At 41.7% G+C, this 13,878-nt stretch overlaps 2 protein-coding genes across 2 annotated transcripts; one reads left to right on the top strand and one right to left on the bottom strand.

The window, feature by feature from the left end:
• The first annotated feature begins 2,872 nt into the window (after positions 1 to 2,872).
• On the top strand, positions 2,873 to 3,857 carry LOC102419832 (olfactory receptor 6Q1). The gene has a single exon (XM_006091854.1). The coding sequence runs from the start codon at positions 2,886 to 2,888 to the stop codon at positions 3,837 to 3,839; it is 954 nt and encodes a 317-aa protein (XP_006091916.1). The 5' UTR covers positions 2,873 to 2,885; the 3' UTR covers positions 3,840 to 3,857.
• An 8,235-nt stretch (positions 3,858 to 12,092) lies between these two features.
• On the bottom strand, positions 12,093 to 13,043 carry LOC102418987 (olfactory receptor 9I1). The gene has a single exon (XM_006092035.2). The coding sequence runs from the start codon at positions 13,041 to 13,043 to the stop codon at positions 12,093 to 12,095; it is 951 nt and encodes a 316-aa protein (XP_006092097.1).
• Positions 13,044 to 13,878: the final 835 nt, after the last annotated feature.

Genomic DNA, 13,878 nt, shown 5'->3' with positions numbered 1-13,878 from the left:
TCTGCACAAGCATGTCACCGCAGGAGCCAAGTTTTAATTTCCCTGCATGGGTCCCAAACTGTTTTTCCATATTTGTTAGGGGAAACCTTAGCCCAGAGAGCTCCATTCTGAGGATACCAAATTAGGCCAAGTTTCTGTTTGGTCTCTCTCCTCATTCAGTGATTGTCCCCTATGACCCACTCCACTTGGCCACTTGTTTTCTAGGCGTCACTTGGTTGAGAAGTTCTCTCAGCCTCAGGGAGGAAGCTCATGTGGTTAATAGGCCTGGGAGCCTCACGGTGGCCCTGCAGGTCGCTGGAACCTGTGGTAGATTCCACCAATGGGGATCCAAGACACAGACACATTAACCTCACAGGCAGGCTGGCAGCCAGGGCTGCAGGTGTGTCATTTGGAGAGATGAAATAACAGAGGGAGATGGCATCGTGTGGGGGAAGCTCAGGGTTTTATGTTTGAATCCCATCTCTGCCACTCACTAGTTCTTTGATCGGATGCAAATCTCTTTCTTTCTCTGAGCCTCAGAGTGTTCAGTTGCATGAAACCCAGGAGTGAAGGATAGGTCCTAGGATCAAAGTAGGTTGTGAGGATTATATCAGATAATCTAAGCCCAGCAGAATCTGGCCATGAGAGGGGCTCAATAAAAACCCTCTTCTCTTTTTTTGGAGGGAGGCTCATCTGCCTACCACACATGATCTGAGAGCTCAGAGGTGAGGCTGAGTTCATCCTGAAATTCTTGCCCAGAAAGCTTTCCTCATTTAACTCATGGCTGCTGACTTACAGGGTTCCATCAGAAATTCATTCCATTAGGTTATGCGTTGCCTTCCATGCAGGTTTTTTCTTTGCATTTCGGTTGGGAGGTGGTAGACCTGGGGTTGGAAGGCACCAGGTAATCTAATGCCTGAATGTGGTTTTAACCACTCTGCGTTCCTGCCTCCAGTGGACTCTCAGTCTCTTCTCACGGATTTATCTTCCACACCTCCCTCCCCTGGCTTGCTGGGAGCACCTCATTCTCCTCCTGCTAAACTTGGTTTTGTTGGTCAAAGGTTGCCTTCTTCCCTACCCACACACTGTGATCTGATTGGGAAATTGTTTTTCTTTTTCATAAAATTAAAAATGCCTAAACCTAGCCAGTTTGGCTCAGTGGATAGAGAGTTGGCCTGCAGACTGAAAGGTCCCAGGTTCGATTCCAGTCAAGGGCATGTACCTCAGTTGTAGGCTCGGTTGCATTCAGGAGGCAACCAATTGGTGTGTCTCTCTCACATCAATGTTTCTCTCTCTGTATCTCTCCCCCTCCCTTCCACTCTGTCTAAAAATCAATGGGAAAAATATCCTCTGGTGAGGATTAACAAAAAAATAAAACAAAAAAATTAAAAATGCCTAGACTGAAATTTGAATCCAGGTTTGTCAGGCTCTAAAACCCAGCAAGTTCCCTCTGGCTTCAACATTCCATGATTTCATGGCAATGAAAGCATGAAGAGACACAAAGCCAGAAATGAACAAGGTCAAAGACTTCAGATTTCTGTACGTGTCTCCACCAGGCCTAAGTCCAGGCCCCAACATCCTCACAGTGGGTGGTTTATAAACACTGGCTTCCTGGCCAAATAATTGCATTGCAGCCCCAGATGCTTCATGGTTCTGTTGGCTCTAGGAAATTTCAGAGCACATCTCTGCCCTTAGCAATTTGGCTTACAGTGTAGCCGCCTAGGAAGAATGCTCACTCTTTGGAGATGCCCTTCCTCACAGAGACACTCATATTGTAGAAGCCTGACTTTGTATTATAGACACAGTAAATGTTCATAATAAGGTTTTCTGAAATGTTTATTTTTCTTCATAGTCATTAAATGCATGAGATTCAAAAACATTTGGGATCAAAACCTGGCTCTGTAATTTACTAGCTGGACTGCTTCATCCATGCATTGCTACTGTTATTCCTAAATTTTACCTGTCCTCTCTGCTGTGACTTGAGTTTGATAGTCCTGTCTTCACTGGGAAGATTTTTTCCTTCCCTCATTCCTCCAAACTTGTATGCAGTTCAGGTCAGCACATGACAGGCACCTGCTCTGTACCAGGTAGGACACATGGTGATGCTGAGAGGCTTCCTGGCACAGAGCATCTGTCCCCCTGCATCCAAGACAGGGCTTGGTACAGAGCTGGAGCCTCCAGCATGCACCATTGTACCTGGTAGAGAGTAGGTATTGTCTTATAATAGTTTCAGTTCTCTGATCTGTGACTTAGAGAGAGGATGCCAGACCCTGAGGGTGTTTGTTTCCTGTCCAGGTAAGTTACATAGAAAAAAAACACCCCTGCTTTTATTCCTCAACACACAGAGACAGGAGAGAGAGAGAGAGAGAGAGAGAGAGAGAGAGAGAGAGAGAGAGAGAGAGAGAGATTTTCATGTTTTCCTTTTTCTGTGTGGAGTCCTGGACAGGGATACTTGATCAGAAAGCTAAGTTCTTAATCTCTGCAGTGAACTAGAGCAGCCTGAAGTTTCTCAAATGCACAATGTTCTCTCTGGCATCTGAGATTTTATACTTATGTCATCTCTACATCACTATCTTTATCTCAGTAACTTACACTTATTTTTCTGGTTCCAGTTTAGATAGCCCTTTCTCCAGGAAGATTTCTCAGATTCCTCAAGACTGGTTGAGCTTCTGGTCTATTTCCTCCCATTATATCCTATCTTATTGCTATGTAGAACTTTTCATTTTGTACTGAAATTGTCCATTTTCTTGTGGCCCTAAAAGACTATAAATTCTTTGAGGGGATAGTGTCTTAACTTCACTTTCCTCTTCTGAAGTGGAAGATATTGCAGTCCAACATCCTCATAGGTTCTCTCTCAGTTGTCATTATCTACACGACTATGAGTCTACTGAGCTCTCACTTCCAATATGCAGCTGTATACCCCGAATTGGACCCACGTGACAGAGTTTGTCATGGTGGGCTTTGCCGGGGTGCATGAAACACGCCTTCTCTTCTTTACACTCTTCCTCACCATGTACCTGTTTACCTTGTTGGAGAACTTGGCCATCATCATGGTGGTGATTTTGGACCATCGGCTCCGGAGACCCATGTACTTCTTCTTGACACACTTGTCCTGCCTTGAAATCGGGTATACCTCAGTCACAGTGCCCAAGATGCTGACTGGTTTTATTGGAGGAGAAGGGGGCAAGAATATCTCCTATGCTGGCTGCCTTTCCCAGCTCTTCATCTTCACCTTTCTTGGGGCAACTGAATGTTTCCTGCTGGCTGCCATGGCCTATGACCGTTATGTGGCCATTTGTATGCCTCTCCGATATGGGGCCTTGGTGTCCTGGGGCACCTGCATCCGTCTGGCTGGTGCTTGTTGGCTGGTGGGCTTCCTCACACCTATGTTGCCCATCTACCTCATGTCCCAGCTGACATTTTGTGGCTCCAATGTCATCGATCACTTCTTCTGTGATGCCTCACCTTTGCTAGCCTTGTCTTGCTCGGATGTCACCCTGAAAGAGACCACAGACTTCCTGGTCTCTCTGGCAGTACTCCTGGCCTCCTCTGTGGTCATTGCTGTGTCCTACAGCAACATTGTCTGGACGCTGCTGCATATCCGCTCCGTGGCTGAGCGCCAGAAGGCCTTCTCCACTTGTACAGCTCACCTGACTGTAGTGAGCCTCTTCTATGGCACTCTTTTCTTTATGTATGTCCGGACCAAAGTGGCCTCCTCCATCAACTTCAACAAGGTGGTGTCTGTCTTCTACTCCATTGTCACGCCAATGCTCAATCCCCTCATCTACAGTCTTCGAAACAAGGAGGTGAAGGGAGCTCTGCGCAGAGCCATTTCCCTCAAGTCTTGGAAAGGCCAGTGAGGGGGCTGGTAGGGTCCATTTTCCTTGCCCTTTAGAAAGAGGGTAGTGAGGACTATGGAATGCAGCAGAGGTCCGGGTAGTTAAGCATTATGGACTATGTATTAGTTAAAATAAAATGCTAATCTGCTATAACAAAAGAGATCTAACTATAATGTAGCTTAAAGAATGAAGGAGATTTTATCTTTCTTGCAAGAGTCGAAGGTGAGTGCTCTTGGTTGGTGGGTGGCTCTGCTCAACAGCATATAAGGACCCAAGCTCCCTTCATCTTGTGGCCTGTGAACCCAATTCAGCTCAACACTTGTTTTTAATGACCTGTGAGCTAAGAATGGTTTTTATACTTTGAAATGGTTGTAAACTACCTTGGCCGGTGTGGTTAGAGCATTGTCCCATGCACTGAAGGGTCATGGGTTGGATTCCCAGTCAAGGGCATGTGCCTGGGTTGCAGATTCGATCTCTGGTCCCAGTTGGGGTTCATGCTGGAGGCAACCAATCGATGTATCTCTCTCACATCGATGTTTCTCTCTCCTCTGTCTCTCTCCTTCCTTTCCACTCTCTCTGAAAAGCAATTGAAAAAATATCCTCAGGTGAGGATTAAAAAAAAAAAAAAAGATTGGGAACCAATCAAAAGCAGAATACAGTAGGTCCTCGGGTTATGTTGGAGATCCGTTCCTACCATGCGTCGTAACGTGATTTTTGCCGTAAGTCGGAACCCACCTACATAAGCACCTACGTCACTCACATGGAGCACATACACAGCAGTAATGAAGTGAAACAGTAAAAAAAATCTAAAAGAAAGATAACAATTCCTGACCTTTACTTGTGGTAAATAAATAATAAAAAGCATAAAAGCACATACGTCGAAATGACAGAACTTTTTTTTTTTTAATAAATACTGTAAATGGGAGATGGCGACATAACCACGAAATGACGTACGTCGAGTCCAATGTAACCCGAGGACTGCCTGTAATATTTCATGACACGTAAACATTTTATATAGTTAAAATGTCAGTGTCCATAAATCAAGTTTTATCAGAACACTGTTACACCATGTGAATTGTCTCTGGCTGCATTTGTGCTACCATGATAGAGTTTAGTAGTTGTGACAAAGACCATTTGCCAACCCCCAATTTAGCTCCTTCTTGTAATTTGCATTGTCAACACTGTGTTCCAGTGGGCAGGAAGGGTGAAGATGGTGCATGGAGGAGACACACAACGTGACTTGAGGTTTCTCCACTAGATGTGGCAATCATCCCTTCCACTCACCTCTGTTGGTAAGAAGTTAGCCATAGGTCACATCTAATTGCAAAGATGGTAAATACAATCCATAGCTAAGCTGCCAGATACCCAGCCAGAACTGATTATTGTAGAAAAGAGAAGAACAAATTTTGGCAGACAACCAGCAGTTTCCATCACAGTGTAACCAGAATCACAACTGATTTTCCATGTGATCCATGCATTTATCTGCTTTGTAACAACATTATCTTATTTGAAATATAGAATGGTCCTTCCTCTATACCACATGGCTCCTTGAAAATTGTTTTAAAAGTGTATCTATGGCAATGTCAGCTCCTTTGAAATAAAATTTAAAAAGACAATTACAAGAAAAAACCAAACAAAAAAAACCAATTGTGTTCCCCCTGATACTCCAAGCACTAACCTGACACCATCCACAGTCCTGGCAACATTACTGACTATATTTCCTATGGTTTATATTTCCTGAAGTTTTAAAAGCCACTACTAATAAAAATAAACTATGGAATCATATTAGGGAAAATGCATGTTTTTTTTTTGCAAATAGAAAATTTCTGAGAATATAATTCCTACTTTGGGGGTATATTTATTCACAGAGTGAAAAATAGTCATGGGAAGTGCTAACTTAACATAGTCACGGCTTCATTGGTATCCAGGAAATGTCACAGGGAGTAATTCCAGAGAGAAACAAGACTTATTAAGACAGAATTCTGTAAGCAGTGCTGTTTATCTTTACCCATTCTGCATATCAGGATATTGACTTAATTATTAGTAAGGAACTACCTGGTTTCTATCTTGGAGATGGTACTTTGACTTGGGACTTGGTGAGAATGACCACAGATACACTCTGAAATCAGAACTCTACAGTTTGCCGTGTACCATTATGTAAGACCATCAAAGGCTTTGATGTGGGTTTACTTCACTGTGCCCATCTGGATGAACCTGCTTCTCTGGTGCCACAATCTTTTTATTCCTTGCTTGGCTTCCCATTTCTTTTTTCAGGGTTTGTAGTCTTTGGTTAGGCCCTTGCCTTTCAATTTGCACATGCCAACCACTTACAAGTTTATTTCCAAGGCACAATTATGGAGATTCTGTCTTTGACTATGGGATGCTACAGCTCTCTGTTTCTCTAAAATGAGTCTTCTTTATCTATAGATTTTTCTCTTTGCTGGCTTCACCGTCATTGGTGTAAAAACATTGTCAGCCAGCCATGGCAAGGTTGAAGCATTTTAAACCCCCTTCAGCAGGAACTTAGGATGGATCTCAGTATTCAGAAATGTGGATGCCTTGACACCTTGAGACAGTTTGTATAACATCATTCAACTCTGTCCTTTCCCAGAGCAGTCCAGGAGCACTATCACTTAATTAACTGATGCCCAGTACTTGTGGGCTTCATTAACATCCTCACACTCTCTTGGGAGTGGTGGACCTTCATTTAGAACAGACTTTGCACTAGTGGTTGCTCAACTGGGTCTGTGCCCGTCACCTGTCCTCATCTCACCAAAGACAAGCAGCTAACCAGAGCAGGTGCAGGTCATTGACTTCTTATAAAAGAGTTTCACAATAGATATCTTTAGTTTACTCCAATCAGGTTAGGTTTGGAATGTTAGATCATGATAGTCAATATAAAGCAGCTTAAAATGACATAAATTTATTATCTCATAACTTCCCCAAGACAGGAATTAGGGTGTGGTTGTCTTTATCCTCTGCTCAGGATCGCCCATGACTGAAATCATGGCATTGGGAGGGGCATCTCATCTGAGACTCAAAATCTTCTTACTAGCTCCATCCGGTTGTTGGTAAAATTCGGTGTAATTGTATGACCGTGGTGCCCATTTCCCTGCTAGCAGTAGGCCAGGGACTGGTCTCGCACCCACGCTTAGGTCCTTGCCACGTGGCCTATCCTCTCATATGATGACAGCTTACTTCTTCGATGTTAGCAGGAAAATGTCTCTGCTGCTTTGAATTTCTCTTTGGGGGTTAGTTACTCCATTAGGTCAGGCCCACCAAGGATAATGTCCCTTTCAATGAACTCAGAGTCCACTAATTCAGGACCTTACTTATATCTTCAAAATCTGGTAACCTTATAATGGGAGTGGTGTCCCATCATATTCCCAGGTCCTGCTCTCATTCTAAGGGAGGGGATTTTAAGGGCATATGTCATTGGAGGTCATTTTAGAATTCTGCCTACAGATATTAGCACCCAACCAGGCAAATCTGGAATACAGAATATTTATAGCACAACTCTCAGTGTCTTGGGACAAATGAAAAGGAAGAGGACTGTACTAGATTAAACAAATATAAAACATGTAACAATCAAATGCAGTGCTTGAACTTAGATTGGATCTGGATTAAAACTGGTATAAATAAAAAACTCATTCTTGGATAAATAATAAAAATATGAATGGAAACTAGTTATTAAATTAGATGATGGGGTGAAATTGGTAATTTTCTTAGGTGTGATAATGGTATTATAATATTATAGTCATGTAGAGGAATATGCTTAATGACCATGATAGTTTTAAAAATGTCATTGAATTATAACAAACATTCAGAAAAAATAATATCATAAATGAATTTTCACAATCTTAACACACTTGAGTTTCTAGATCAAGATTCAACACATTACCTGTCCCTGCCACAGTCAATATATTCCAAGCCACAATTATATAATTTCAAAATAACATCTTGTGCACTATTTTAGCTTGTTTATTTTATTTAGTTTTCCCCATCCAGTGGAAGGGATAAATTTCAATGCCTTCCAGTTTGCAAGATTTGTTTTCAATACTTGGAACTTGCTAAAGCCTTTAAAAGTTGAAGGCTTTTGTGCTCCATTCATTATATGCTTTGATAAAAGATACAAGATTTCTGACTGATTTTAAATGAATACAATAGAAAATTTGAGAACATTTTAACAAATGAGCCCTATATTATTGCAGATCACTTAGGTTGATTAAAAGGTAGCACTTCAAAGGCTTACATACTTTCACCATCTTGTGGATAAGAAGCAAGAAAGAAATGTTAAGCTAAATTACCTTTGATGGGACTGAAAAGTCACGTTTCCCAGAGTGAAATGTAAACACACCTGCTATTTTAAGCCATGATCAGCAGGCTCGGTGTTTGAAAGCAAGTGTTGATATACCTACAGCAGATTTGTATCTTCTACTTTTCAAGTCCTCACTCTGACTCCCATAATGGATTATGAAAGCTGACAAACATTTTGTGCAAGATGCATGTTCATCATCAACTTTCTTGAGTAACACACATGTCTGTTTTGAGTTTATTGCTACTAAAAGTGTTTACTGCAAAAACTTTTAGACTACTCTATATATGCTCTTAGTCCCTATTTTCTGCACATTTTTTTATTTATTCCTAAGAAACTACAATGAACAATCTGTCGGCTTCATGTGCTATGAAATGGGCCACAATACAGTTGGTTGATACACCAGTAGCTGCTGGGATTGAATGTTTCTCTCACCATTGCCCTAGATTGGATAAATGAACCTTCCCTAGATCTTTGTGTCTGAGCCAAGTAATTCTTCCCTTATGTTTCCATTCCAGTAGGCTGTTAGTGACTCTCTCTCTGTATCATTCTTTCTCAATTAGTACCACAACTTTAAGCCTAGGTGGATAAGAAACTCAGTTCTGGACAGGGGAAGTAATTCCTCTGTCAGTGTAATTTGGAATGCCACAGTTCAAATGCTGGGTTTTATTTTCATTACCTTAGCCCTAAGGCTGAAAGAGTTCAGATATTTTAAAATATATAATTTATAGTCTCTGATTTTTATTCTGTATTTAATCAAGAAATTGAAACTATCCAGTGCCTTTAGAAGCAACCACCTACCACACGTCTTGAATTCCTCATGTCTTACTTACCATTTGCTGTGTGACAGAGCCCTCATAGTTCCCAAAGCTTTGCTTTTACTGGGCATCACATTTCAAGAGACCACTGTTCATTATCTATTGGCTGGCCAACCACTATGAACTATGGAATGAAAGAGCAGTAGTTTGCATCCTATATCATAATACTAGATAATTCTCACTGGTTTAGGCAACATAGCCAGTCTTGTGATGATTAATTTCATGTGACAACTTAACTGGGGTGCCAAGATATTTGGTTAAACATTATTTCTGAGTGTGCCTGTGAGAGTGTTTCTGGGTGAGATAACATCTAATTTGGTGAATTGAGTAATGCACCCAGACCTCCTCAATGTGGGTGAACCTCATCCAATGTACCATCCAATGGTATCGAGGGCCTGAATAGAGAAAAAAAAAAAGCTCAGTAAAGGAGAATTTGCTCTCTCTGCCTGACTGTCTTTGAGCTGGAACAGAGGCTTTCTTCTGCCTTTGGACTCGGGCCTCAACTCCAGCTTACACCACCGGCTCTCCTGTTTCTCAGGCCTTTGAACTTGAACTGGAATTATATTATTGGCTGTCCTAGGTCTCCAGCTTGCTGACTGCACATTGCGGGATTTCTCAGCTTCCATAACTACATGAGCCAATTCCTTATAATAAATATATTTATACATCCTATATAATAAAAGGCTAATATGCAAATCAGATAGACCGGTTGCTATGATGTGCACTGACCACCAGGGGGCAGACACTCAACGCAGGAGCTGCCCCCTGGTGGTCAGTGTGCTCCCACAGGGAGAGTGCTGCTCAGCAAGAAGCTGGGCTGACTGCTGGTGAGAGCCTCTCTCAGCAGCTGTGGTGGGAGCCTCGCTCGTCCTCGCAGCAGTGCTAAGGATGTCTGACTGCTGGCTTAGGCCTGCTCCCCGAGGGCTCCCAGACTGCAAGAGGGTGCAGGCCTGGCTGAGGGCACCTCCTACCCCTCGTGCACAGATTTCGTGCACTTGGTCTCTAGCATAATAATAATAATTTACTTGATTCTTTCAAATTCTCTGGTGGCTTCTTGCTTGCAATAACCCTGCTACTGATTTCCAGGTGAAAAGCTGATTGTGAATTATAAATAAAATCTTTGTTTTAGAGCTGATTGTTGCCACAACAAACCCAGTCTGTTCTGACTAATTTAAAACTCAAAATTGATTTTTATCATCTTCCTTAATCCTTATAACAATTATTTCAAAAAGGAAATATTGAGTATTTCTCCCCAGAACTTTTTCAGGAAATGGATGTTATTTGGCTGACATATGCTTAGTGACTCCAGGATGCTTAATCTATTGGACAGAGGTAGTATTAATTATTTTAAAGATAAAGTGATTAAGTGGGGGCATTTATAAAGCTAAATATTATATATTTTATTTTTATTTTATTTTAATTTATTTTTTAAAAAAATATATTTTATTGATCTTTTATAGAGAGGAAGGGAAAGGGATAGAGAGTTAGAAACATCGATGAGAGAGAAACATCGACCAGCTGCCTCCCGCACACCCCCCACTGGGGATGTGCACACAACCCAGGCACATGCCCTTGACCGGACTCGAACCCGGGACCCTTCAGTCCGCAGGCCGACGCTCTATCCACTGAGCCAAACCAGTCAGGGCATATATTTTATTTTTAATACACGTATGATGTATGAATCTGTGGGAATTCCATTTGTAGGACTGAATTGACACGCCCATCCTGACAATGTATGCTACTCTTCTAATGACAAAAATTTTTTTAAAAAATAATTCTTTATTGTTGAAAATATTACATATCTTCCCTTTTTTCCTCCATTGACCCCCCACCTTTTGCCCCAGGCCCTCATCACCCCATTGTCTATGTCCATGGACCATGCATATATGCATACAAGGTCCTTGGTTGATTACCTCCCACTTACTCCCCCTCCCCCCAGCTTCCCTCAGAGATTCTGCACTCTGTTCCATGCTTCCATGTCTCTGGATCCACTAAATGACAGAATTTTGATTAAAGTGCACTGGAAAATGAAAACTAAATAAAAAAGAGAAATAGTAATTGTTTTTTTATTTGAGGAAACTGATGTTCAAAAAAGGCAAGATAAATTATGGCCTGCAAAACCTATAATATTTACTATATAGTCCTTTACAAAAAAATTACCACCTCCTGGTCTAGAACAACAACTTGTCTGATAGAACAAATGGTCTTAAAGATGAGGCCCACCTTCATTTTTTATTGATTTGATTTCTAACAGAGATTTCCCCTCTAATAGTCTTTGCTTTCCCTAACACCTACCACACTTAGCTTTTAAGTATTTTCTTTTAGAGATTCAGATGAAGTTGATACACTGACATTTGGGCAGTGTTTGGATGAATGCCTTGGACTACAAAATGCATTCTGAGTAAGGTCATTCAGCACAGTGTGGTTTTCTGGCCTTGTGGGGTGTATGTCCCTGTCACACCATATCCCTCATAAACTAGGGTATTGACCATTGAGCAGACAGCCCCAAAGATAAGATGGTTTAGTTAATCTTGAAGATGTCGGAGTAGCATTAAAGCAGGAACACAAAATCAATGAGTGTTCAAGTGGGAAGGCAATTTACAAATTTAGAAATTCTATTTTTCTGGCACTAGCAAGAAGGAAGACATCCCTGGAAAGTGAGTGGGGGGTGGGGTGTGTGTGTGTGTGTGTGTGTGACCCAAGTCTCTAGAATGGTGAAGAGGAAAGCCTGTTTATCAAACAATCCCTTCCCTTGACCATTTAGAGACTCAGTTTTGTCTTATACAACATGCCCTATTTGCTAAGATAACCAGTCACTCAGCTATTAAAAGAAAAAAATCAATGGGATGAAAAGAGAAAAACTGAAGGCACCTCAGGCCCTGGAGATTCTGTAAGTCATGATGTCAGAGTGTAACATGAGGCTTTTGAGTTCTAGGAATGGATCTGAGGTAGGAGATGGGAAGAAGAAAGTACTATAGGGTTGCTGGAAACAAATGTTACCACATTTGCATTTTTTCTTGTGTGCTTCATAGTTTCTATCTACCTTCCTTCTGTTGGTGGGAAGAGGTTGCATATAATGTTGGTGCCTCTTGGACTGTATTGATACGGGAAGAAAATGGCCCCAAGGAGAGGTCCTCTCACTCAGATGTACATGTTCCAAAACACCTGGAATCTATCAGCGACCCTTTTGAAGGCTGCTTTCACATCTTTGTTTCTCAGGCTATAGATCAGAGGATTCAGCATGGGGATGACCACAGTGTAGAAGACAGATACAATCTTGTCTTCCTCTAGGGATTTGCTTGAGCCACTCCGCAGATACATGAAGATGAGAGTCCCAAAGAAAAGGACTACAGCAGTGAGATGGGAGGCACATGTGGAGAAAGACTTGGCCCTGCCACCTGAAGATTTCACTCTCAAAATGGCCTTGATGATGAGCAGGTAGGATATCAGGATGACCAAGGCATTGGCTAAAATCACAAAGTTGCCGAAGAAGACAATGACAATCTCAGTGTTTGTTGTGTCATCGCAGGCAAGCTTCAGCAGGGGCGGGAGGTCACAGAAGAAGAAGTTGATCTGATTGTTATCACAGAAGGAGAGGGTGAAGGTACATGTGGTTCGCAGGATGGCCCCCGATATCCCACAGACATAGGCTCCCACCACTAACCTCCAGCAGATTCTGGGATTCATGGCTACGGTGTAGAGCAGTGGGTTGCTGACAGCAACATAGCGGTCATAGGCCATCACCGCCAGCAGGAAACACTCTGTACCTGCGCAAATGGTGAAGAAAAAGAACTGGGCAGCACATTGGCTATAGGAGATGACCGTCTTGCCTGTGGCCAGTGTGGCCAGAATCTGAGGGGTGATGACTGAGGTGTAGCAGGCATCTAGAAGGGAGAGGTGACTCAGAAGGAAGTACATTGGGTTGTGGAGTTGGACATCCAGCTGGATCAGAATAATCATCCCCACATTTCCCAGAAGGGTGACTACATAGAAATTCAGAAACACCAGAAAGAAGAGAATCTCTAACCTGGGGTAGTCAGTAAAGCCCATGAGAATGAACTCGGTCACTGTGGTGAGATTATTCTTGGCCATGGATTCAATGTGAACTTCGGATGAGAATAAAATAAAGAAGAAGAAAACCTTAGAATTGAAATACAGTTTCTTTCTCTGTCAGTGAAGGTTAGGTTTATATTTCCAGGCCAATTTATTGAGCTTGTTTTTGAGAAATCCTTTACCTGGCTGATTCTCCTTGGGCATCTCTATTCTTTTTCTGTATTTTTGGAGCTGAGCCATGAGCTGGTGCTTTGATTCAAACAAATTTTGGTTTATATTTGGACAGTTCTGTGAAGATAAGAGACACATAGACTCTTAGATTTGGAAAGAATCTATTCAGCATCAGTTCTAGTCCCCATTGGAAGCTGGAGTCTCCTCTACCACATACTCTCCACGTGGTCATAAGTTGCTGGGTGAGCCTCCATCTGTGGACAGCTCTACTTGTTAATTCTATTTTTGAACCTTTATCTTCCACACATTGGCTTAGTTTTTATACCTTCCAGGCAATCATGACAATTTAATTCCTGCTCATGAAAACCTTTCAGAAGTTGGAAGATGATGAATCTGCTCTGTATATTGACTATTCCCTCATCTTATCTGTTGATATATTTTTTCTAATTACATAATTAATCATATGGTTAAAATTGCTTAATAACATGATATTAAAATATGTTATTTAAGGCTACAAATTTGTAGCTAAAAGATATAAGTTCTGGAGATCTAATGCACAGGATAATGATTATAATCAACAATACTGTATTATAAACTTCAAAGTTGCCAAGAGACTAGTTTTTAGTTGTTCTCACCAGAAAAAACACATCATAATTATGGGACATGATAGAGATGTTAGTTTACACTATGGTGGTAATCATAT

Source organism: Myotis lucifugus, unplaced genomic scaffold, assembly GCF_000147115.1.
Source record: "Myotis lucifugus unplaced genomic scaffold, Myoluc2.0 scaffold_97, whole genome shotgun sequence".
In the NCBI taxonomy this organism is placed as follows: Eukaryota; Metazoa; Chordata; class Mammalia; order Chiroptera; family Vespertilionidae; genus Myotis; species Myotis lucifugus.
This window is presented reverse-complemented; position numbering and strand designations above follow the sequence as displayed.